Source organism: Typopeltis vanoorti, chromosome 15, assembly GCF_054136105.1.
Source record: "Typopeltis vanoorti isolate ZY-2024b chromosome 15, IOZ_Tvanoo_1.0, whole genome shotgun sequence".
In the NCBI taxonomy this organism is placed as follows: domain Eukaryota; kingdom Metazoa; phylum Arthropoda; class Arachnida; order Uropygi; family Thelyphonidae; genus Typopeltis; species Typopeltis vanoorti.
The window spans coordinates 75,007,474-75,033,208 of record NC_143563.1 but is presented as its reverse complement, the minus strand read 5'-3'; the positions used below and the strand labels follow the sequence as shown (position 1 = coordinate 75,033,208).

The following is a 25,735-nucleotide window of genomic DNA, read 5'->3' as shown; positions in this document are numbered from 1 at the left end:
TAGCATATGAGATAACTTAAAACCAAAGTCATTTCATACCCTATCTTTCTACATGGAAAATAATTGTAGATAGGATAAAGTAACACAGTTGTGACTGGATAAAGTTGATTATTTCATATACCTGACAGCACAAATCAGTAAGAAAGGAAGAAGTCAACATGAATTCAAAAGAAGAAACTTAATTAGGAAGAACAACAATAAACTTGTCAGAACTCCAGAAAATTTGGAAACCTATTAAAAGTCAGATTGATTAATACATATAGATTTTGTTGTAATATATGGATCAGAATTTTGGACTCATAAAAGCAGACCCACGCAAAAGGATAAGCTTTGAACTACGATGCTGAAAAGAATGCTTAGAATTTCCTGGCCAGGAGAGTGGGGGGGGGGATAATGAAAGACTTAATGGACTAAACATAAAAATTAGACAATGAAATTATTCATGAAAAAAATTTTAAATACCATATACTCCTGCTGTTATAACTTAGTTAATTGGTTCCTGGAAAGCTACTATAAATTAAACCATAATTCACCATAGACTTATTGTTACACCCTGATATCTTAAGAATGTAAAATTCTCAGTTATCATGGTGTAACATGAAGAGCAAATAAATTAAAAACCCTGCATAAAAGATAATAGATGAATTAATAAAAAGAAAAAGAAATATTCTTGCATCCAATAAAATATATAAAATATAAAGGTGTTTGTTAAACTAACTAACAAAAAAGAAAGAATATATTAATGTTGTAATATGGTATAAATGAGAAAATTTAACTAAATAAGACAGACAAGGATTAGTCATAAAAGATGGTATGTGAGAGGCTAGAGATTAAAATATTAAGTAAATTCATAGAGAAATTTTGAAAGGGGATTAAGTTAGAGGCTAGCACAAGAAAAACAACAGAAAATCGCTTAGGGTCAATTCCCAGATTGAGAAATCGTTATGGGCTCGCCGATCAAATGACGTTTGGCAGAAAAACGCCACCCTGGTCGGTAAAGTCAAGTCAAAAAGGGGGGGGGGGGGCGGAGAAAAGAAGTTAGAGAAGGTGCCGTTAGGAGAGAGAGAGGGTATAAAAGGGTTAGAACCCCCCCCAAGGAGGGACTCTTTTAGGGCTTTTGGTTTTGGTTCTGTTCCAGGAGAGTTCTTCGCGAGCTCTTTCGTATGGATTTCACGGTGTTTTCCTGAGTGGCGAGATAGGGGTTATATCTCCGTCGTCACAACACGGAAACGAAAGTGAGCGGGATTTCGATTCCGTACTTCCTATGTAAGAAGTGAGGAATGCCATATAGTCAAAGAAAAGAAAGCATATTCTTTGTGTTTCAACTCCAGTGTCAACTACGAAAAAGGGAAAGAAATAAAGAAATCGATGTCCACGTCGCGAGTTGTACAGCCGTTATATAGATGATTCAAAGTGTGTCCTAAGTTACGAGAGGTTAAGACCGCGTAAGCATAGTTTAATTCCAAAAGGAACATAGGAGAAACAGATTATCGAAGAGGTTATACCAAGATAGTTCGATCAGAAAAAGGTAGAGGTCCATATGGAAAATTCAAGAAAGAAAGGTACTGTAAAATATATCTCGTGTTAACTAAGATTCGTCTGTATTAGTTATCATTATTCTAATACTGAACTGTTGAAGTGACCAAGAAAACAATACTAGGACTTTAGTATATGACAGAATATAATGAAAGTAAGCTTACTAATGTTAATATTATATGAGTAATTAAGTGTCCTGAGAATTTTGCATGTCTAATATATTGTATAAGAAAGTTTAAATGTCATAGTTATGTGTGAGTGCAGTAAATGGTTTAGTTAATCTACTTAAGTTTGGATAGTTAAATAGTGTGAATTAATCTTATATGTCCGTGTCAAATGAATTTATGTGTTGAATGTGTATGGCGACATGATCGTAATACCCATTATAGGATCATAGCTTAATTATTTATGATGAGCTAATGTCAGTTTGTAAATATTTAGTATAGCATTGAATTGAATAATAACTAATATTTGAATTGTACCATGTTAAGGAATTTAATAAACCTTTTGTCCAATGATAAAACAGTTGCCTGAAATTGCTGTCCAATGCACCACTTGAAAAATTACGAACCTAATCACACAGGAAATTAATGTGTTAAGAAACAAGATAAAGTATCATGACTGCAACATAGTTACACTTTCTGACATATTTTTGTTCTTTCTCCTTGTTTTTGCATATAATATCTTAAACTAAATGTCCCAAAAGTGCAGCATAATACAAATATTAGGGATACTAAAGGGAGAAATAACTTAAGTATTAGTAAATTTTTTGGTGATATCTCGAGCATAGACAATAGTAGAACATAGATGAGAGGAAATTACTAGTTAGAATAAAAATCATAAAATGGGACACAACATTATTGTCATGAATTGAGGTTTCATTCCTTGAAATATAGCTTAAACTATGAAATACCACATTGAAATTATTACTGAAATAAAATACAAATACCAAACTTAAATAATAGTGATAAACACATTTATATAATTATGAAAAAGTAAAAAAGGTTACAGGATTTATTATTTTAGAACTGTTTTCAAAAAAAAAAAAAAATGGCAGTAAGTTCTAAACTGAATAAAATATCCCTGAAGCACGACAAGGCATTCCTGACCATGGCTAAGATGTGCTTTGTGATGTGATGTGATGATACACGAAGAGTGAGGCAAATTACAACAGTTCACTTCGACTTCAGACTGTAATGTAATTCTCCTTCTGCACCTGTAAGTGATCCACACAGAACTCAGTAATTTTTTTAACATAGACACATATACAATATTTTGTGATATAACACTTGGTTATTGTATAAAAAATAAACCATGTTGATTGTTATTAGAAATCATTCATACTTATCAAAAGTTTTCTTCTCAGTTGTCTGCTGTGGTCTTCTGTGGCCCAAAATAATAGACTATATTATCATCATCTTCAAATTCTTAATGAAAGAATGGTTGTACAGGATATTATGATAATACTGCACGAGAAAGTTATATCATTACTAACTTCCTATCAACAATTTTCCTCTAAATTAATTTGTTATCTGTCAAGACCCCAATATTATCAGATCTTATGCTTCTGTCTTCTAAGGCACTTTTTATCAATCCACCTAGATCTTGATCTTCCTCTCTTGTTCTTTCCATTCTGTTTAAGTGACCATACTATCTGAGACTTCTAACACATTCTTGAATAGTAACAATTTCAAGTTCTTTCCTAATATCCTCATTTATCCGTTAGAACTCCAATAACATCAGATTTTAATTTCAGTCTTCTGAGGTACTTCTTACTATATGTATGTCTAGATCTTTGTCTTCTGCCATTCTGGTGAAAAACTTTTGCTAACCTTTCCTCTCTCCCATTCTGTTTAACATTTCTGATTGCTAACAATGCCAAGTCCCTAATATCCTTGTACAAGTTATACTGTTCACAAAATTGATGGAGATCTAAAAGCAGGGGTTTACCTTTGAATACATAATGAACAAAAATGACATAGAAAATAAAGAAATGGAAAAATTAAATCAAAATGGATATTAATGTAAATAAAAACCTGACTATATACTGTCATTAAAGAGATATTTCACAGACAAAAAAGAATTGCAAATAAAGTTGCAGGTTTACTATCTCGAGGAGAGAATTGAAGATGATTATTTATAAGATATACAGTTGAAAATATTAGTTGTGAATGCTTCTCAGGTTCATTCCATTTGCATTTAAAACAAGCAGCAGCTTTTTCTTTTTGGGAAAGAAGAGTAATTATTAGCTTTTACAATGCTGTAGAAATAATAATAATTAAGAGTCAAAGCCAAATAACTGAGAGGAGACCTCCACATCATCCCAGTCAATTCTCCAGATGCAGAGAACTGACTAGGGCTTCTGACCTAATGTCCATTCCTCACCTTCATGTGGTGTGCCCCATTAGTAGGAATCTACTGGGTACTGAACAAATGAGGATGGGCTGGCAATTTGGGACAGCTGACTAAATTGTACTCTCTATTGGCTTAAACCACAAATACGTGATGGTACAACAGGATGAGATTTCATGCAGGCTGGGGTATCACCCCAGTTAAACAAGCCCCCCCCCCTTTCTACTGTTTTCGTCAGGGAACCAGGATGCACGGTGAAAAGTCAGCTACTGGTATAATTTTCATCAGCTACTGGAATAAGCTCCAACTCAACATCTAGATGAAGAAGAATAAACCCAACATCACAAGAATTGAATATAGGAACCATCAGTATAAGAAATATTAATGGAAAGGAAATTGAACTTGCAGAAGAATTGGAAAAGTACCATGTGGACATAATTGGCATTACCAAGATAAAGAAGACAAAAACAGGGGAGATCTTATTAAATAATAAGTATAGAATGTTATTTTAGCCAATAATGATCAAGGAGAGGAAGGAATAGCAATAGCATTCAATACTAAACATGACGATAAACTTCTTGATTGGAAGGCAGTTTCAAGTAGAGTTATGTAGGCAGACTTCAAAATAGGGAGATGGACAGTGAAACTTATTTGTGCATAGGTCCCACAGAAGGCTCTTCTAAGGAAGAAATGACAGGAATTTTTCGAGTCATTAGAACAAGCAGCTGACATAAAAATTGAAAAAGTGGTCCTTGTTGTGAATTTGAACAGCAGAATAGAAAATGAATCCTATCAGGCATATAGGAACATTTTTGGGAAATTTGGAGAAAAGGGCAAAGCTAATAATAATGACTGCAAATATTTACTGGACTTCTGCTCAGCATATTGACTAGTCATTACTAACACCATGTTTCAGCATAAAGATGTGTACAAGTTCACGTGGAGAGAAGACACAAGAAATAAGAAAAGCCTTGACTACATCATTGTTGATAGTGATTTCAAAATGCTGTTTCAGGTTACAAGAGCTTACAGAGGATTTGAAATCGGAAGTGATCATTACTTAGTACTAAGGAGGATAAAAATGGATATCACATTGAAAAGAACAGTATGTAAGAAAGTTTTAAAAAGAATTAAAGTTGAGGAACTTTTTTAGGTAATTGAAGAAAAAATGAAAGAAATTGAAAACAAGAACCAAATCTTGGGGTCTCAGTGGCAAACTCTGAAGAAGACATTATTATTACATGACACCTCCAGGGAGTCCAAAAACTCATCAAGGGAGGGTGCACCTACTCTACAATTCTGTCTCCAGTAGCCGCAACTACCATCAACATCTACACCAACGCCATCTACCGTCCAACACCACCACTAGATTTTCACTGACAATCATAAATATCCATGTCCACAGTGGGATTTGAACCCACAGCCTTTTGGCTGGAGAGCGGATACGCTAACCACTCGGCCAACCATGCCAGCAAAAAAAAGGCTTAGTAAAAGTTCCTTAGTCAGCGACTAGAATTGAACTTAGGACGCTTTTGCTTTGGGTGATCTAGCATCGTGGATGGCACATGCCACTTCCACTGAGCTGTACAGGCACTTCAATTAATTGCTTTAGCTAGGGAGGTATGTGGTGAAGTTGTCTGCAAGGAAAGTAGACAAGAAGAAAGCATACCAAAAGTTTCTAACAAATAAGTATTCTAAAAGAATACAGAGAAAAATGTAAGAGAGAGCTAAGCTATGTGTAAAAGTAGCTGAACAAAAGTCATGAGACATGGGTAAGAGTGTGGAAAATAAATATCAGGAAGTGGCAAAATGTTCTGGAGGCTACTACTGAAAAAGCTTAGAAATGGAGGAAAGACTACTCTAAAAGGAATCAGAGATGATAAAGGTGACATGAAAACTGATGATAAGGATATCCTAGATGTCTGGAGTAATTACTTTGAAAGACTGTTAAACAAAACAAACAGTGACAAAACCATACTAGAAAATTTTCAAGAGGAATGCAAAGAGGAGTACATATCAATACTTGAGGTAGAAAAAGCTGTCAAAAACTTGAAATGTGGAAAGGCATCTGGAGTGGATAATATTCAACCAGAAATGCTTAAGTATGGAGTTATAAAAGTTTTGCAGTGGCTACACTTCATATTTCAGAGAGCCTGACCAGAAGGTTAAATTCCCGATGATTGGAGCAGAGCTATTAAAAGTTCCCATCTATAAAAAAAGGGTATAAAGCTGAATGTGAGAATTAAAGAAGAATTTCTCTAATAAGTGTTCCAGGTAAGATTTATGCAAGCACACTTGAAAAGAGGTTGAGAAAGACCGTGGAAGAAAATTTTGGAGAAGAACAAGCTGGGTTCATGCCAAATAGAGGTTGTCAAGATCATATTTTCACTTTAAGGCAAATAGTTGAGAAATTGTGAGAATATGACAAGGATCTGCACTTTAGTTTTGTGGATCTGGAAAAGACATATGACAAGATGCCCAGAGAAAAGCTTTTCAAAATACTTCAGTTGTATGAGGTGAATGGAACATTATACAGAGTAATACATAGTCTATATTTAAGTTGTCATTCAGCAGTTAGAATTGAAGGAAATACAGGAAGAAGGTTTATTGTAAAATCAGGGATAAGACAAGGATGCACATTATGTCCATTATTATTCATCATCTAAATGGATCACATTATGAAAGAAAGTGGTTAGATGTGATATTAGAATTGGAGATGTCAAACTTAGCTCTTTGCTTTATGCAGGTGATGTTTGTTCTAAACACATGTAGTGCAAGTCGAAATTGAATAACAGCTGTAACACATATGGCATGAAAATCAGTAGTAAAATGATCAAAACTATGAAAATAGGCAGGAGCAATAGAAAACTTCAGCTGCATTCTGAATGGAGATCCTATAGAACAGGTAAAATATTTCAGCTATTTAGGCACAGTTTTTAGTGAAGATGGCAGGTTAAATCTGGAAATAGACAACAAAATAATCAAAGTTGGTATGGTAGGTAGCCAAATAAACCATTTGATCAGACTAGAGACCACATACATACAGGTTATGAGAAGAATTAGGGGAGTGAATCAATGGCAGAATCATACTAAAAATGAAGATATTAGAAAAGAACTTGATGTTATTAGCATTCAAGAATGTATCAGTAGTGCTCATCTAAGGTGATATGGCCACTTAAATAGAATGGGTGTGGGAAGATTAGCAAAACAGGTGTTTGATGCTAAGATGGCAGGAAAGAGACCCACAGGAAGACCAAGGTCTACGTGGATTGAATTGTTAGCTTTAAAAGCACAAAATGTTAGATATGACAATATTAAAGTTCTCACAAGTAATAGACTGATATGGAGGAAAATTGTTGATAGGAGATTAATAATAATGTAAACTTAATCATGTAGTGCTGTCATAGTAACCTGAACACTCTTTAGGGGTACATATCAGCAGATTGATGATGATGTAGAAATAATAGTCGATACATGATTAAACATCTGATACTAACAAATTGTAGTATGTAACTTAATTTCTTATTTGGATAGTATAATGAGGAATGTGATTCTTCAAATTTTCAGTCTCATCATAATTTATTTCAGCTTGCTGAATCATATCCAATTAGACGAGCAGCACAGTTAACGGCTATGTTATTCATGAAAGGAAAATATTTCAGTAAGTGTATTAAGGAATTTTTTTTAATACTGAGTATATGAAATTAAATAATTATGTTTAACTTCTTGTAAGTTTTTGGTTTAACCATTTCACATGAAACAAACTTCAAAATGCAAATATACATATTGCATTTGCAATTACGTTTCTGCATTTTTTAGCATAAGATTATTTTTGCTCGATTGCTGTGTATTTCATCTTTTGATCGCTGTCTTTTGCAAACCATTTTGTAAGGTTCCTGAGTGTGAATAACAGCTCAAGCTTCTAAAATTTCTCAGCAGCGAGTTACATTGCTTTCTCTAGCATTTGTTTAATTGATTTCTTGGAGCTTCTCATACGTTTTTCCTGCTGTTTATGAGGTTGAAGATTCTTGTACTTTCACTACATAGCCTAATCAGTTTTCTTCAATGGATGATGGCAACTATATTATCTTTGGGTCTGTGAAGACCCTTCTTACTCTTTCATCGTCACTGAATTTTGATGAAATCTCATAATTCCCTTGAGCTATTAAACTTGTTGAAATTTAATTAATTTGTGCCCATTTTAATTATTATTTTTATTAAAAAAAAGTCAAAATGATAAAAACATCTCAGGGGATCCTGTAACCACTGGAGGGCACATCTCTCAGTAGAGGAATCCCACCAGATTTAGTTGGGTAGTTCAGATATTTTGAATAAGGAACCATAGACAAACACAGCCACAGAGGGCTGTCAACTGTATAGTAAGGGATGTGGCCTTCTCACAGTGTCCTCTAGCTTGGTCCAATCCACTTATTTTCAGTCAGACTCCTTTCTTTTAGTTGTTCTATTTGATCTCTCTTGATTAAGATTATTCAAGGAGTAGGGTCTTTGTTTCTGGCTTAATTCCGGGATAGGTTAGGTATGACTATTTTAGCCTTGATCAATACTTGAGAGAAGGTAACGTTGAAATCAAATCCTGGTCTATCAGGTTGAGGATTCCACATCAGGTCAGCTCCCTGTCTGGGTAAAAATAAGCAATTTTTGGGACATGGAATGTACAAAGTTTAAATACTAAATATCATGATGTAATTCAGGAAGTAGAAACACCAAAAAGTAGATATTATGGTCCTAACAGAAATAAGAAGAAAGGTAAAGTTTTGAAACATTGGATAAATATCAACATATATGGAGTGGTCTATCAGGTCATAGACTAAAGCCAGAATATCTGTTCCCATAAAAAGAGATTGAAGAACAAAGCAACTACTTGGGAAGAAGTAAATGCAAGATTTATAAAAGTAATTCTTGAAGTGCATGGGTTAGACTTTTTAATCATTGGAATTTATTATTATTATTACATAACACCTCTGGGAAGTCCAAAGACTCATCCAGAGAGGGTACCTACTCTCCGTCTCCACCAACAGCAACTACCTTCATCATCTACACCAACGCCATCTACTGCCAACCACCACTATTATTTTCACGGACAAACATCCATGCTCATGGGATTCGAACCCGCAGCCTTTTGGCTGGAGAGTGATATGCTAACCACTCCACCAACCAGGCCGGCTTATGCCTCCCTCTTCCCATGTAAAGATGCCTCACTAGATGAAGAGTATTTTGGAGATTTAAGAAATAAACAGCAGTGAGTGGCCACAAGGATTTATTAATGTTAGGAGACTTTAATAGTTCAGTTGGGCAGAGTGATAATCATTATGTGGTTGGACATCATGAAGATCCTGTTAATGACAGTGTATGCAAGTTGATTCAAATGAAATGAAAATGTGAGGTGTCAGGTGCTAAATGGCTATTAACAGTACAAAGATATATATACATACGTTTACATGGATCCAAATAGCTAGAGATCTGAATGGGAGAGGAAAAGTTAGCAAAACAGTTGATGCCAAAATGGCAGGATGAAGACTCAGAGGAAGACCAATATCTGCATGGATTGATGGGGTCCCTAGAAGACAAAAATATAAGCTCTGACAGTATTGGAGTGCTGACAAGTAATAGACTTATTTGGAGAAAAATTGTCAATAGGAGATGCTAGGCCTGACTGACCATAATTATGACAGCAAATGTATTTTTGCGTTCATCTAGTTGGATGTTAGCAGATCTTCCAGTTTGACCATAATATAATAAGTTGCAAGAACAAGAAATCTTGTAAATACCTGGAAAATAGAGGAGAGGAAGTGGATCCTTAGGAGAGTGAAGAAAGGAAGCCAGCTTCAAATGAGGTTTGAAAGCTGTGCATAGATTATGTTTCTTTAAAGTTCTGGCCATTTTTTCTGAAGTGTCCCAGATATAGGAAATAGTAATGGCAATTACTGTAGTCTTTATGTTGAGAGGGATGTGAAGAGGTGGAAGAGACAGATAATTTGCAGATCTTTTTGACATTATAACCATTGGACAGGAAGGTTTGGTGAATAAAGGCGAGTTCTGCTGTACAGGAAGCTTGGGTGGAACAGAAGTTGGAGGCTCTGTTGCCAGAGTTTTGATGATCTCACTTTGTTGAGAAGGGGGGGGGAATGATGGGAAAGTTTATATATGTAACTTCCTTTTAGGATGGGTTTTCTGTAAACTTCAAAAGAAAGGATGCCATTATGCAGAAGTGTGATTAGAGTCTCTAAAAATGGCAAGCTGTTATTTTCTTTTTCAACAGTGACCTGGATTCTGGTTTGCTGACTGTTGAGGCAGAGGAGGAAAGAGACTAATGTGTCTGAGTCATGTTTTCCAAATAGAGAACACATCATCAGTATATCTTAACCATATAAAAGGTTTGCAGATGGTAGTATCAGGAGAACATTTTTCAAAATGCTCCATATAGAAATTGGATATTTGATTACAAACATGTATATTCTATACAAGAGATAGAATCTTGGATTTCATAACGACATCAGAAGAAATAATGCTAGACTATATAATAATTACTTAGAAATCCTCTGTTATTATGATCATCAGGGAGCAAAAGAGGAATTGGAAGTATGGTGAGAAATAATAATTAGAAGGCATCAGGGATGGAATTTTAAAGCCAGAGTTTTACTTTGAGGGTATTATAACAAAATTGAAGAATTAATTAAAAAACATTATTCATGAAAGTGTTGTTAAAGCAAAATAGGAGCCTCTGTAGTTCAGTTGGTATAGACGAGACCTGGGTTTGAATCCCATCTTTGACATGAGGAACCTTTATAATGTCTTTTCAATCAAATGGTTAGCCAGTCTCATACAGAGGTAGAGGGTTTTTTCTCCCTGAAATATTTTTTTTTTTTTTTGTCCCTTAGAACAGGCAGACTGGCTCCATGAACATGCATTTCTACAGACATAAAATACTTACCAGGGATGCAGCAGAGTAATGGCAAGCCAGCTGCATTAAATTGCCTAAAATCCCTAATCAGAGGACTCAACCTTTCTTGGACAGATGAGAAATGGATAGATGCTAATGCAAAATAGATAACATATATGGACATCTTGCATAACTTAATGTTAAGTTTATTCTTAGAGGTCAATTTCATAATCAGCCTGTAATTAGTTAAATGAATGATCAAGTTTTTAAAGAAATATGCTATAAGAAAAAGCTATGACAGGAATGCAAAGTTTCTGAAAAGCTTTTATTTATTTATTTATTTTTTTATTTTTTTACTATTGGCACTACAGCCCTACATAGTATGTAGGGCCTTGGCCTCCCATTTTTGGGTTTCATAACACACATGCTCAACCATGTGTAATTGTCTGTGAAGCAATTGTCTGGAGTTTTTCCCTCCCTGCTTTGTGGGAGGAAAAACCCCAGATAAACTGGGAGAAAAATCCTTCAGTCCATGCCCAAGACCAGCTAACTTGGCTATGCCTGAGAAAGATCCTTAAGCTCCTCATGTTGGCGATGAGAATCGAACGCAGAACATTCCTTTCCCAGGCATATAGTTGTGAAGCACATAACCACTCAGCTAACCACATGGAAAAGCTTTAATAGAGATGTAAAAAAGGAATAAGGATCATAGGAAAAAATTAAAGATAGCGAACTCCTCAACAGCTGCAACAGCTGTGGTTGCAGAAGCATTTAATGTACGAAATGTAAATATCTGCTTTCAAGTTCTCCTCATTTCTCTCATAGCAATATTATAGGATCCTTTTCACTTCACACATGCTCCACTACATGAATAAACACACTTTCAGTTTTCGTTTCAGTCATGTAGCAGTAAAAATGAGCCACCATTATGTGTCATAGTTATGGCACTTTACTTGAAGACAGTAAATCTCACACACTTGAAGTGAAGAAAATATGAAAGTTTTTCATATCATGTATCCATTTAAATTAAATTGTGCTATCATTTCCAATAAATATTAAATCAATACATTCATATAGTTCAATATTAAACTTACATGTATATGCAGTACACATGACATATGTAACAGATAATCTATTCTTTAAAAAAAAATAATAATTGCACTTTTCTGACAATATAATTGTATCAACAAAATAAACAGATAATTATAAACCCAAAAATTAAAATTGGCACAATCTAATTAAATACATCTATATATCTTCAAACACCTTTACTCTTAAGTAGGTACACAGTTGTAATATAGTATTGTCCTAAACTTAGTTTCTCAGCTCACAACATGAATGAGCTTAGTGTAATTAAATGCTTGTAAATTTTACATAACTCAGATTAATTAACACTGTTATACAGAAATAAGACTTCCTAATTTCTTCCTCCAGAAATAAGTCTCTTAAATCATTTGGCAGTTGATAAGGTTTGAGGCTGGGATGATATATATATATATATATCTCCCTTAGTAGTAGTAAACAGTATGTCATGGTTAATCAGTTCAGTTTTGTTCATCTTCAATCAGTCAATGATACCTTTTGATTTAAAAAATTATTATCTTACAAAGATATTAGACTGGATCATGTGACTGAGTGTATTGTAACAAGTGAGTCTGGCTCTGCATTGAGTACTTCCTACTTTTTTATTTTCATGAATTTTATTATTAGTTAAATTATTGTTCTTTGCTGTTAAATTATTGTTCATGGATAATTTATATAAATTCACCCTTCATTATGAACAGTAAACTAAAGAAAACACAAACTGAGTTGCGATGAGCTGTGTTGTGGCATACATTTTAAACCCACATTAAAAGAAAGTATTTCTGTATAATTGCACATAATGTATGTTGAGGATTGAAGACTTTATTACTTTGTTTGTCAACATAACATTTTCCCTCCCCATTTTTTTTAAGATCACCTATAATGGTATTTTCAATCAGTCAGTAATACCTTCTGATTGATAGGGTTATTTCAGTTCTTAAGGGTGGTTCATTGCATGAAGTGAATAATTATAAATTATAGACCAATGAGTATCTTTAGGATTAAGTAATGAAATAAAGTAATGAAAAAATCATTTGGAATTGCATTCATATTCACAAGTCTTCATAGTATTGATAGTATGCATATTGGTTTGGCCACAGTGGGGATTAGTCGCTGTATGAGCCATCTTTGTCCTCCTCCCCCCCTTGAGTTACTTTCAGACTATGCGTATGGGGATTGGTTTTTTTTCCTTCCAGGTGTTCTGATTTTCTCATTACAAACATAAAATCTACTTTGAACCACATTTGATATTAGTTATATAGTACATCCAAGTGTAAATGTGAATTTGGATAATTCATGGAGTTCTTACTCTGCCAACTTAGTTGGATTTGGTCACCTGGTTGAAAACCAGTAATAAAATTCACTGTAATCAGCTTATTATTTTATCAATATTATGAATTTTAATTTTCATATAATTTGACTGTACAAAGTATAAATTTAATTTTGTGAGAACATTTTTTTTTTAATAATCTCAGTGATATGCATAATTTTAATTAAATTGTAGAATTGCTGAACTTAAAATTCCTGGTTTTAGAGATTCACTATATTAGTTAGAGATATCTCTCTGTTTTCATGTTCACAGTCATGGTTATATCACACATCTCTGACCCTACCAGTGTTTGTTTGCAGACTGAAAAAAAATTGTCTTACAGGAGCATCTCTGCTATATATATTATATCACTTAATTTATTTATTTCTTTATTTATTTTTTTATGAAAGGTGAAGAAACTATGGAAGCATTCAGAAAATCTCAGACTATGCAAAAAGCTGAAGATGAAATTCGTACATCAGGAACAAAGCTGAAATCATTTTCAGGCAAATTTAGTGAAGAATTAAAGGTAAAGTTTTCACTTTCTTGAGGTCTGTGTGCTAAGGTATTTTAACCAAGAGAGAGAAAGAGAGAATACTACTTTAATATACCAGTTGTTCTCACATATCCCTTATATCTACAAAAGTAATTAGATCTAAATTTTATCATTGAATGTTTCTTCTGATTCTCTATAGCTGAAATAGTCCCTGAATAACAAATTATAGTTTATACATGTATATATTAATTAATCAAGTTTGGTTTTGATAAATAATAATATGAATTAGTAATAGAATGTCACTTGCTATTATTCATTACATGAAGAATTTTTGGCTAGGTTTCCTAGCCATTGTCAATGCATATAGATGAAGTGATAAACAAAATAGAACAACACTTACAATGTAAGCACATATAAGTTATTAATTACAGGAAAATAGCTCCATCTGCAACTGTTAGATTTCAAAGAATAAATAAATATTAATTCCTGAAACACAGGAATGAGGAGTGTTATTTATGATGACCTCCCAAAATTGTGTAAATTTAAGAAAGTTGTTCTTGTTGAGGTTTAGTCTGTAGATGTGGGCTTCACAACTTTTTTTAAAATATTTTTTTAATCTTTCAAGTAAAAAATAATAATCTCTGTGTAAGCCTTTAGTTTTATTCCAGTGAATCCTATGCCCAGTAGATAAAGCATTGCTTGCTAAACCAGACCTCTCTGACTCATAAAGTATAATGTAATCTTGATGTTCTAACATAGAAATATGAGCTGAACAACTTGTCTGTCCATAATAAAGGCCTCTTGAACAAAGGATTCTGTAAACTCTAGGATAAGAAAGAGGAGGCTATTTATTTTTTGGAGGCCATATGAAGGCCATAAATATTAATAATTTTATTAATTCATTTGGAATTATATCTGTTAGAGATGAAAGTAGTTCTGATAAAGAGCATTCTTTATGTAAAAGAAAATTAATAGAACACAATTTATGTGCATGGTGAACTAAAGTTTTCAACACACCATATTTCTAATAAGGGTGATGATGCGATGCAGCATTAATGTATTTTCCAGTATGTGTTGTTTTTCTGTGTAGTTAGAACTGTAGACTTCTATTAGGTTGTTGTAAAATGAGAATGTCAAGAAATGGGAGGTAATTGTTTTCTTCTACCTCAAGGATAAATTTAATTCTTGGGTCTACTGAATTGATTTTCTCAAGAAATTCATGATGCTCTGACAAGGAACACTACCAAAGAGCAAAAATATCATCAAGATATCTGTACAAAATTGATGGCCCAGGAGAAAAAATAATCATTATATGTTGTTTCAGTTGTGCCATATAATACTTGGCATATGAAAGTCTGCAGTTCTCAGTATGTAGAAAAATAATGCAGACTAGAAAATACATTAATGGTGCATCATATTATCACCTTTGTCAGCAAGGGTGATGATGTTATGTAAATGTTAATCAATAATTATCACCTTTGTCAGCAAGGGTGATGATGTTATGTAAATGTTAATCAATAAAATTATTAATAATTATGGCTTTCATCCGATTCTTCCTCTAGAAGTTTCTAGAATTACCATTCCATATGTAAAGGGAGAGGATTGCAAGACTCCTTCACCAAATTGACCTACACGTATCTTTCCATCCATTTCAAAAATTAAATTGCTTCCTAGACTCTCTGGAAAATAAATATCCTTCTGTTTCTCATCCCTGAGTTTATAAAATCCCGTGCTTGTATGGCCTTTGGTTGTTCAGCTCAGATTCATGTGGAAGAACATCAAGATTATATTCTACTTCACGAGTCAGATAAGTCTGGTTTAGCTATCTACACCTTATCCTCTAATCCTAGAAATTGCCTCCCATTTCTAAAATCACTGGAATAAAACTAACATCTTACCTAAAAGATTATACAAAGAAAGTTACGAAACCCATATCCCTAACAAAAACAACTGTCTTAAACTTTCGCAATTTTGGGAGGTTATCCTGAGTAACATTGCTCATTCCTTTATTTCATGAATTAACAATTATTTATTCTTTGAATTCTGATAGTTGGAGCTATCTATTCCTGCAATAAATAGCATATATTGTCACATGTGCATGCATTTTAAGTGTACTGTTTTGTTTATTACTTATCATCTGTATGCATTGACAGTGGCTAGGAAACCCAGCTAAAAATTCTACAAATAATAAATAATAGTTTTTCCTTACATAAGTGTCATTCCATTACTAATTTTTATTAATATGTCATTCGCTTATGTCTATATTTAGTTCAGTTGATTTTGATAAATCATTGTGTATAAGATTATCCAAGTTTGTGGCTATCTTATATACATTTATTTTTATTTTATTATTATTTTTTTTTTTTTTACATAGTGTTGTTGTATTCCTTGCTAGTAAACAGCTGATTCTGTATTTGTTAAACAAAATGATTATATAACTGTTTAGTATATGAGGTAGGCTTTTACCCCCCCCCCCCCTTGCGGTGCATCATAGTAAAAATTATAGGCACAATTTAGATCCAGTTTAAGGTATGACTTATTTGCTATTGATTACTCTTCTCTCTTTTTTTTTTTTTTTTGCAAACTGAGAGGAACACTTACAATTTTGTCTATTGAATTTGTGGTTTTATCTATATAGAATGAATGATTGCATGTGCACACACATCATTACCATTCATATTATGACATATATTTCTCTCATTGCTCTGTGAGAGAAAAATCTAGCAAGGAATACAACAAAACTATGTAAAGAAAAAAATAATAATAAAATAAAATTAAATGTATATAGGATAGCCACAAACTTGGATAATCTTATACATGATGATTTATCAAAATCATCATCATCATAAAATTCCTGATATATACCCTCAAGGGGTATACAGGATATGATAGTACTACAGGAAAAATTTACATAATTACTAACTTCCTATCTACAATTTTCCTCCAAATCAGTCTGCTAAATGTCAAGACTGCAATATTATCATGTCTTATATTTCTGTATTCTAAGGCACTTTTTACTGTATCAATCCACCTATATCTTGGTCTTCCTCTGGGTCTTTTTCCTGCCAACTTGGCAGAGAACACTTGTTTTGCTAATCTTTCTTCTCCCATTCTGCTTAAGTGACTATACCACCTGAGATTAGCTCTGCTAACACATTCCTGGATGCTGACAATATCAAGTTCTATCCTCATTTAATATGATATTGTCATTGATGCCATCTGTTCATGCCCCTTTCTCAGGACTCTCATATCTGCGGTCTCTAGTCTTTGGTCAAGTGTTTTACTTCTGACCCGGCTCTCAGATCCAGTTGACTTCCTACCACACCAGCTTTGTTGATTCTGTTGTCTATTTCCATATTTTACTTACCATCTTTACTAAAAATCGTATCTAAGTAGCTGAAATGGTTTGCTTCTTCTATAAGTTCTCCATTCACAATGCAGTTGATATTTTCAATGTTTCTTCCTATTTTCATTGTCTTTGTCTTTTTAATGCTGACCTTCATGCCATATCTCTTACAGCAGTTATTCAATTTAGTCAGGGAATCTTGCAGACGTGTAGTGAATTTATTTAGAAGTATAACATCATCTGCATAAAGCAAAGAGCTGCAATTTTGATATCAGGTTTAATACAACTTTCCTTCATAATGTGATCCATATAGATAATGAATAAGAGAAAGGATAATATACATCCTTGTCTGACACCAGATTTAACATTAAACCATCTTCCTGTACTTCCTTCAATTGTAACTGCTGACTTACAACTCAAATAAAGACTACGTATTGCTTGATATGATGCCTCATTAACACCATATAACTGTAGAGTTTGGAATAGCTTCTTTCTTGGCACCTTGTCATATGCCTTTTCCAGATCTACAAAACTTAAATACAGATCTTTGTTATATTCCCATGATTTCTCAAGTGAAAATCTGATCCTGACAGCCTCTATTTGGGCTGAATCCAGCTTATTCTTCACCAAGCTTCTCTTCCAGAATCCTTCTCAACAGTTTCTCAAGTATACTTGCATATATCTTACCAGGAACACTCTGTAATTCTCATATTCAGTTTTATTTCTCTTTTATATATATATATATATATATGGGTACTATGAGAGCTCTACTCTAATCATCTGGAATTCGTCCCTCTGTTCAGGCCTTCTGAACTATGTAGTGCAGCCACCGTATGACTTTTATACCTCCATACTTGAACATTTCTGGTCGAATATCATCTACTCCTGCTGCCTTTCCACATTTCAAGCCTTTGATGACTTTTTCTACTTCAAGTATGGATATGTATTCCTGACTGCATGCCTGTTGCGTGTTTTTTTACCACTGTGCTGTTATCACTGCTTGTTTCATGTAGCAGTTTTTCAAAGTAATTACTCCATACTTCAAGGATATCTTTTTCTTCTGTTTTCATGTCACCTTTATCATCTCTAATTCCTTTTACAGCACTCGTTCCTCCATTCCTAAGCTTCTTCAACAACCTCCATAATTAATATTTTGCCACCTTCTTGATATTTATTTTCTGTGTTCTTGCCAAAGTCCTCCCATGACTTCTGTTTAGCCAGTTGTACACAGTGTTTAGCTTTCTTACATTTGTCTCTGTATTCTCTAAAAGCATAAGCTGACTTATTTGCCAGTGTAAAAGTAAGCATAATTAAAATTCTGAATATTTTTACGAATTGTTTATGTTAAAATGTTTAGTTTTAGTTTCATAACACGCATTGTTGGCACTTGCGATGTGCCCATTATTGAAATTGTTTTGTCAAAAATTATATGTAAAGATGTTAAAAAATTGATGTACTTACTGGATTTGATATTTGTATTACTTACAGGAATTTTATTGTAGTTTAAAAATATTAAGCTTTGTGTTTTTATGAAGACATTTTCTCTTGTCGCTAACGGAGACAACGTGTCAGCCATTATTTATACCTAACTTCTTGCTTACCAGTTTCATGGAGTGCGCATGCTCGCCGAGAAGTTGGATGTGTGATTGACAACTGACCAGCTTTTCCTTTTTCATTGTGTCAGTTGCTTTCTCTAAAGCCTCAAAAAATTTCATATTTTTATCAAAAAATAAAAAAAAAATTTTATTTGAGATTGCCTGCCAATCAAGAAGATGAGCCTCGTATTTAGTGTTGAATATTATGGCTACTCCTTCTACTCCTTCTTTTCCTTGATTGTCATTTCCTGAATATAACATTTTGTATTTATTGCTCAGAAAGATCTCACCAGTTTTGTCTTTTTTTGTTTCAAAACCCCTATTACGTCAATCTGGTATACTTATCCAGTTCCTCAGCTAATTCCATTTCTTTGTCATTCAGGCTTCTTATGTTGATAGTACCGATCTTGAACTCTGGTAATGTAAGTTGGGGTAAGTTTTGGGATTTGTTCCAGTAGCTGAGTTTTCGCTGTTTGCCCTGGTTCCATGGCAAAAACAACAGGGGCCTTGTTTAACTGTGCAATGCCCCAGCCAGCATGAAATTCTGTCATGTTGTACCATCGTTTGAATAAGAATACAATTTGGTCGGCTAAATCCCAAATTGCCAGCCCATCCTTGTCCGTTCAGTATCCAGGTAGTTATTCTTGTTGAGAGGCTTATACGCTGGTTATACATGATAACTAATAATTAAGGAATTGACAGCGTACACTAGAAATATAAATTAAATAAACTTTAATATATACTTTCCGATATTTCGGCAAACGTCAAGTTGCCATCTTCTTGGGAACTTATTACAAAGACAAGTGCACACAAGTACTACATAACAGCAAATGAGAACAGAAGCTAGGAAGTTAACGTTTTCCTAAAGTCCTGATGGTGCCCCCTGGTGGGCTATATTGGTAGTTCTTGGCCTTTGGGCTGAAGTTCTTCTGATAAATGTTTCCCAAATTTGGGGCAGTCTCATGCATCCAAATTTGTTGAGGTTTGGCATGTTCCTAAGGGCTGAGGCTGATTCCATGAATAGTCTTTCATATTTGAACTTACTGTGGTGTATTACTGTGGCTTTCTTCCATCTTATTCTGTGGAGAGTATCCAGAGCGTGGTCTGCAAGCCCAGAGTGGCTGTACTTGTGAAATCGGATGTAATCCTTGTGTTCTGAGATTCTGATATTTGCTGTCCTGCCTGTTTGGCTAAAGTAGGACAGTTTATAGCTGCAAGGGACCTGGTATACACCAGGTAGGTCTAGGGGAAGTGGTTGGTCTTAGTAGAGCGGATAAGGAATGCCAATTTTCTATGTGGTCTGTAACAGGTGGTCAAGTCATGTTTTTTTTTAAGATTTTGTTGATTTTTTCCGAGGTGCCTCGGATGTAGGGAATGGTGATGGATCTAGAGTAATCTTTTTTGTGAAGGGGAGGGAGTGGTTGGTTGTGGATAACTGGGTTAAGTATTTTTTGGATTCTTTTGGGGGGGTAGCCATTGGCTAAGAAAGTGTTACGAATGTGATTTAGTTCAGTAGTTAGGGCTTGCACATTAGAACAGATTAGTTTTGCCCTGTTGAATAGTGTCTTAATAGCTCCATATTGTTGTGAGGGGGGGGGTGATGGGATTGTTGGTGAATGTATCTACCTGTATGGGTGGGTTTTCTATAAACTGAGAAAACCAAGGTTCCATCAGGTTGCGGGTGACTGGTGTTTCTAGGAAGGGGAGGTTATTGTTTGCCTCTTTTTCCAAGGTGAACTTGATTCTAGGGTGTTGGTTGTTTAAGTGTGTTAGGAAGGAGAGGAGTGAATCTGGGCCATGTGGCCAAATAGCGAACACATCATCAACGTAGCGAAGCCATATGGAAGGTTTTTGTGGGGCTGAGTTTAAGGCTTTCTCTTCAAAAGTCTCCATAAAGAAGTTAGCTAAGGGTGGGGAAAGTGGTGAACCCATGGCTGTTCACCCTGGAAAAAGAGGCAAACAATAACCTCCCCTTCCTAGACACACTAGTCACCTGCCAACCTGATGGAACCTTAGTTTTCTCAGTTTATAGAAAACCCACTGATACAGGTAGATACATTCACCAACAATCCCATCACCCCCCCCCCCTCCCAACCACTTCCCCTAGACCTACCTGGTGTATACCAGGTCCCTTGCAGCTATAAACTGTCCTACTTTGGCCAAACAGGCAGGACAGCAAATATCAGAATCTCAGAACACAAGGATTACATCCGATTTCACAAGTACAGCCACTCTGGGCTTGCAGACCATGCTCTGGATACTCTCCACAGAATAAGATGGAAGAAAGCCACAGTAATACACTGCAGCAAGTTCAAATATGAAAGACTATTCATGGAATCAGCCTCAGCCCTTAGGAACATGCCAAACCTCAACAAATTTGGATGCATGAGACTGCCCCAAATTTGGGAAACATTTATCAGAAGAACTTCAGCCCAAAGGCCAAGAACTACCAATATAGCCCGCCAGGTGGCACCATCAGGACTTTAGGAAAATGTTAACTTCCTAGCTTCTGTTCTCATTTGCTGTTATGTAGTACTTGTGTGCACTTGTCTTTGTAATAAGTTCCCAAGAAGATGGCAACGTGACGTTTGCCGAAATATCGGAAAGTATATATTAAAGTTTATTTAATTTATATTTATAGTGTACGCTGTCAATTCCGTAATTAGTTAGTATCCAGGTAGATACCTAAAATTGTGCACCACGAGACGATAAGGATTGGACGTTAGGTCAGAAGCCCTGGTCGGTTCTCCGCATTCCTTTAAAGGCTATGTGGAGGTCTCCTCTCAGTTATATAGCTTTGACCCTAAAGCACCCCCTTTATCAAAATCAACTGAACTAAATATAGCCATAAGCAGATGACATAGTAATAAAAAATTAGCAATGGACACTGAAAACAGACTTCCATGGATGCCTCATGTTCTCTCTCTCTCTCCACTTTCCATAAAATGAAATATTTCATTAAACAATATCCTATAACATTAATTTAGAAATTTACAGATCTCTGTCATATGACTCCTGTTAACCAGAGTCTGTAGTCCACATACTCTCAATCTGTCCACATAATATATGTTCCATAATCCTGATATAATCTTTGTGACTTCTCTTAGTACCCTTTCCACTGCTTCTTTTTGCTCTTGGATCCCAGGAGACCAAATCTATGCACAGTAGTCCAGGTGTGGTCTTATCAAGCCTTGTAAAGAGGCAAAATGATTTCCTTATCCTCACATATCAAGGTTTGTTTCAACATTTCAGTTATCCTCTGAGTTGTATTTGCAATTTTTGCTATATGACCTTTGAACTTCAAACTCCTATCCATCATAATGTCAAGATTCCTAACCTTATCAGTTTCTTGTAGCATAATCAGAATAACATATGAAGGGTTTCCAAAAAGTAAGATAACACATTTTTTTCTCAAGGATGTTTAATAATAGGAGTTGAAATATGCACTGAGAAATAAGTGTACATCCACTACTTCTCCATGGAATCTCCAAATTTATTGATGCACTTGTTCCAATGATAGATTAATTTATCAATACCAGTACTGAAGAAGCCTGTGCCCAAGTCCAGTAACCAACATTGCACTGCCCGATGAACTTCTTCGTTCGTAGTGAAATGCCATCCAGAAAGGTGTTTCTGGACGGGGTCGAACAAATGGAAGTCTGAAGGTGCTAAGTCTGGGCCGTCAGGAGTGGGGTGGATGTGGCAGAGTTTCCCAATGATTACAGTGCAACCACTCACAAGTGGTGTGTGGAGTGGCATTATCATGCACCAAAATCATGCTGCTTTCGAGCAGTTAGGACAGAAAATTGAGGAACAGTCTTTGGCAGTGCTAAGTGAATATCATGTCTGGCATCTAATCAATTTCTAAAATTTGTCTTCACACTGGCTAATGTTGAAAATATAGATTTGCATAGATAGGTTATAGCAAATGAAATTAAGGCTAAAAGAGCATTACTAGCCCAAACTGGAATTGGGTATGCAGCCATTTGGGAACACCAGAATTCATCAAGATTTTGAATAACAAAATTTTGCTTTAGGAAAGATTTGCTCTGTAGTACGATGAGACTGGATTTATTGTAACAGTGTACAACTAAAAGGTTCTTCGCATCTCCTCTAGACTCTGTCTATGCCTCCTCCAAGGGAGGCACACCTCACAGTTTGGGAAATCCTGCTGTACATCCTCTGAGGAAGGATGCATATTAGAAGTATGAGTCACATTGTAATGGATGTTAAAGAATGTAAGAATAATTTTATATAAGATATAAAATTCTAAACAATATTCATTTTTAACTGGGCAAGTTCTCCAGCAAGAACATTTGATTCTGTTGTACCATCACATTTGTGTGTGGTTTAAGCTAATATATAGCTTGGTTGGCTATGTCCAAAATTTCCAGGTTATCCTTGTTCATTCATTCAGGATCCAGTGGATAGCTATTAACACAGCATACCCTGGCTTGGTTGGCCAAGTGGTTAATATAACTCTCCAATGAGTAGGCTGCAGTTTGAATCTCACATGGGCATAATGTTTGTGATAGTCTTTAGATTTTCATCACCCCCCAGTGGTCTCACACCAGGCTTATCGGAAGCCTGAAGTGGCTTGAAAAAGTGTTTGGCTGTGGATTATGTAAAAACAAATATAATATTAATAAATATTGTATGTATACAATATAATATTATTTAATACAATATAATATTAATAAAAAAAAATCTTCAGTCCACCCACAATAGCCAAGTACTATAAGTTTACAACCTTTCATGGGTAGGAGTTGCATAAACAAACAAACAACAGCAAAAAAAAAAAAAATCTTAGTTCTTTCAGATTGTCTGTAAATCTTGTTTTCCCAGGTGGAATATTCAGAGAAATTGCCAACTTTTGTTAAATTCCATCCTGCTAATTCAGAATTATTAATACCACTTGGAATAATTTTTCCAATAAAAATGATCAAACTAAAACTCAAATTGCAACACACATACATCTTCCAAAGTTTATTAAATTATATCCAACCAGAGCCGAGTTATTGTAATATATAATTTTGACATATTTTATCCCTTTTTGTTCCTGCAAATGGTTCAATTGAAGCAAAACTTAGATTGACTTAAAGTTTTGGAAGGATTCCTTGTACCAAATTCAAATGAAAGCCCATATGTCCAAAGTCCCATAATAATTTACATATGCATTGTTCAAAATGCACCTAACAGCAACAAGCTATATTCATTTTTACTTTGGCTTATGCCAGCTTCAATACTGTGAAAAGCTACATTATTTGTATTCAAATAAATCTGACTAATTATACTAATGATATAGATTATGGAATCTCTTCAGTGATAATCTTGGAGTGATAATCCAAGCTTCTTGATAATCAAGAAGCTTGGATTATCACTCTTACAGTTTATTGCATGTGGGATAGTTTTCTCTTGCTGGCTATGAATATTATACTGAGAAAAATTAAGGTTTTCTTGGTAAAATCGTAACATTGCCTATGTGGTTGTTAATTAATTTCCATGTACAAAGCTTAACATTATAACTAAAAATACAGGAACTTTTCCTGAAGTCAGTTGTTTCCCAAGATATGGAAATTATGGATTTTTGAAGTATGTGTGTTTCATATCAAATACAGTTTATAGAGGCCATTGTGTGAAAGCATGCTTCCAAACTGAAAAAAAAAACTAATCAAAATAAGTTTGCGGAATAAGCATTTAATTAATCCTTATTTTTTGTTTTTTGCTTAAATTTTTTTATTGAATTTAACTCAGAATGGAAAATGTAACATTTAATGTAACACAAAGGGTTTTAATTTTTAACATAAATGAAAACCTTTTGCATTTTTTACACAATTAACACAATTTTGCATTGCATTATATAAAGTAATACAAATAAAATAAGTAATAAAAATAAAATAGTTAGTGTAAAATATTTTATACTCTCTGTATTTTGAATATCATACTGAATTGATCAGACAAACAAAATGATTAAAATTTAATAAGCCCATGCAACCTGATTGTTTAGAACACTGTTTCTAAAATTGGCATTGGGGGGGGGGATTTTTTAAGGATGAACAGGTAAAAATTTAAAGTGGTATTATGCATCTTAATATAAATACTAAATACACTATAAAAGTCAAAATTGCTATGCAAGTATAAAATTAAAATATAATAACCACACATTACACTAGTTGTATGTAATGTCTAAAAATTATATCTTTCCCTATTAACCTTTCTAAAATTAGTCAGTAAAGAAAACTGTAGAAAAGCTTTATGAAGGGGTATTTGCAGATGAATAACTTTTAGTAAATGAGGACATCATGACAATGTTAGGAACTATTGATTTAGATAGTTTTCAACTAGCTTGTGTGGTAATTTATGCAAACATACATGTATGATGGGTTTGGCAGGAAGAATTACATTGGTAAAATGATGATAGTATGAAATAATATTTGAAATGACAATATGAAAAGTATACCTGTTATAAGATTGTCATATTTGATGATTTGCTTAAAAATAATTATTTTTATATTAGGAAGGATTTAAGAAAATGAATGAAGAATTGAAGAAGAGAAATCAGGGATAAGGAAATTATTTGCTTTCAAGAGATATTTGTGATGCTCTCATTTGCTGTTGTTTCATAATTAGGTGAATACTTGTTGTAGTCAAAGTATTGTCCTGAAAATCTGCATGAATAGTGTAACCGTAATTTGTATAATAGTATTTTAGATACTGCTGAATTGTAGTATTTAAAAGTTGAAAGTTAAGAAATGCTATCTCTGAAATCTTAGTGCAATTTTAAACAAGGAACTGTTATAACAGGCAAAGTCTCAACTGTTGGAAACAGTTATGTTTCATATGCAAATAAAAAAGCTATAAGCTCTAATGTGAAAATAAATCTTTATTTTTTTAAAATCACTTTGTACTGACAATTTTATGATCCTAATTAACAGTCTGTCACATGAAAGGCATATAATTATATCATCTATTATTAGTAGTAATAGTCATTATATAGCATTTAACTCTTCCTCTTTCAGTATTTGGTTGATTACTCTCTTCTCTCATACTAGATTCACTTCATTAGAAGTCAATTGTTTTTCAAATAATTTAGCATGCAAAAGAAAGCAAGACCAAT

General features: G+C 34.1%; 1 protein-coding gene across 4 annotated transcripts in view; it reads left to right on the top strand.

Moving 5' to 3' along the window:
• The window catches only part of LOC150098899 (protein NCBP2AS2 homolog), a 37,806-nt gene extending 12,320 nt beyond the window's left edge, over positions 1-25,486 (top strand). For all 4 annotated transcript variants that reach the window (XM_090405057.1, XM_090405053.1, XM_090405054.1 and 1 more), the window contains exons 4-6: positions 7,477-7,549; positions 13,592-13,710; positions 25,136-25,486. In XM_090405057.1, coding sequence (XP_090261183.1) covers positions 7,477-7,549; positions 13,592-13,710; positions 25,136-25,186 — 243 coding nt within the window. In that variant the 3' untranslated portion in view covers positions 25,187-25,486. The remainder of the gene's footprint in view (positions 1-7,476; positions 7,550-13,591; positions 13,711-25,135) is intronic.
• The last annotated feature ends 249 nt before the right edge of the window (positions 25,487-25,735 follow it).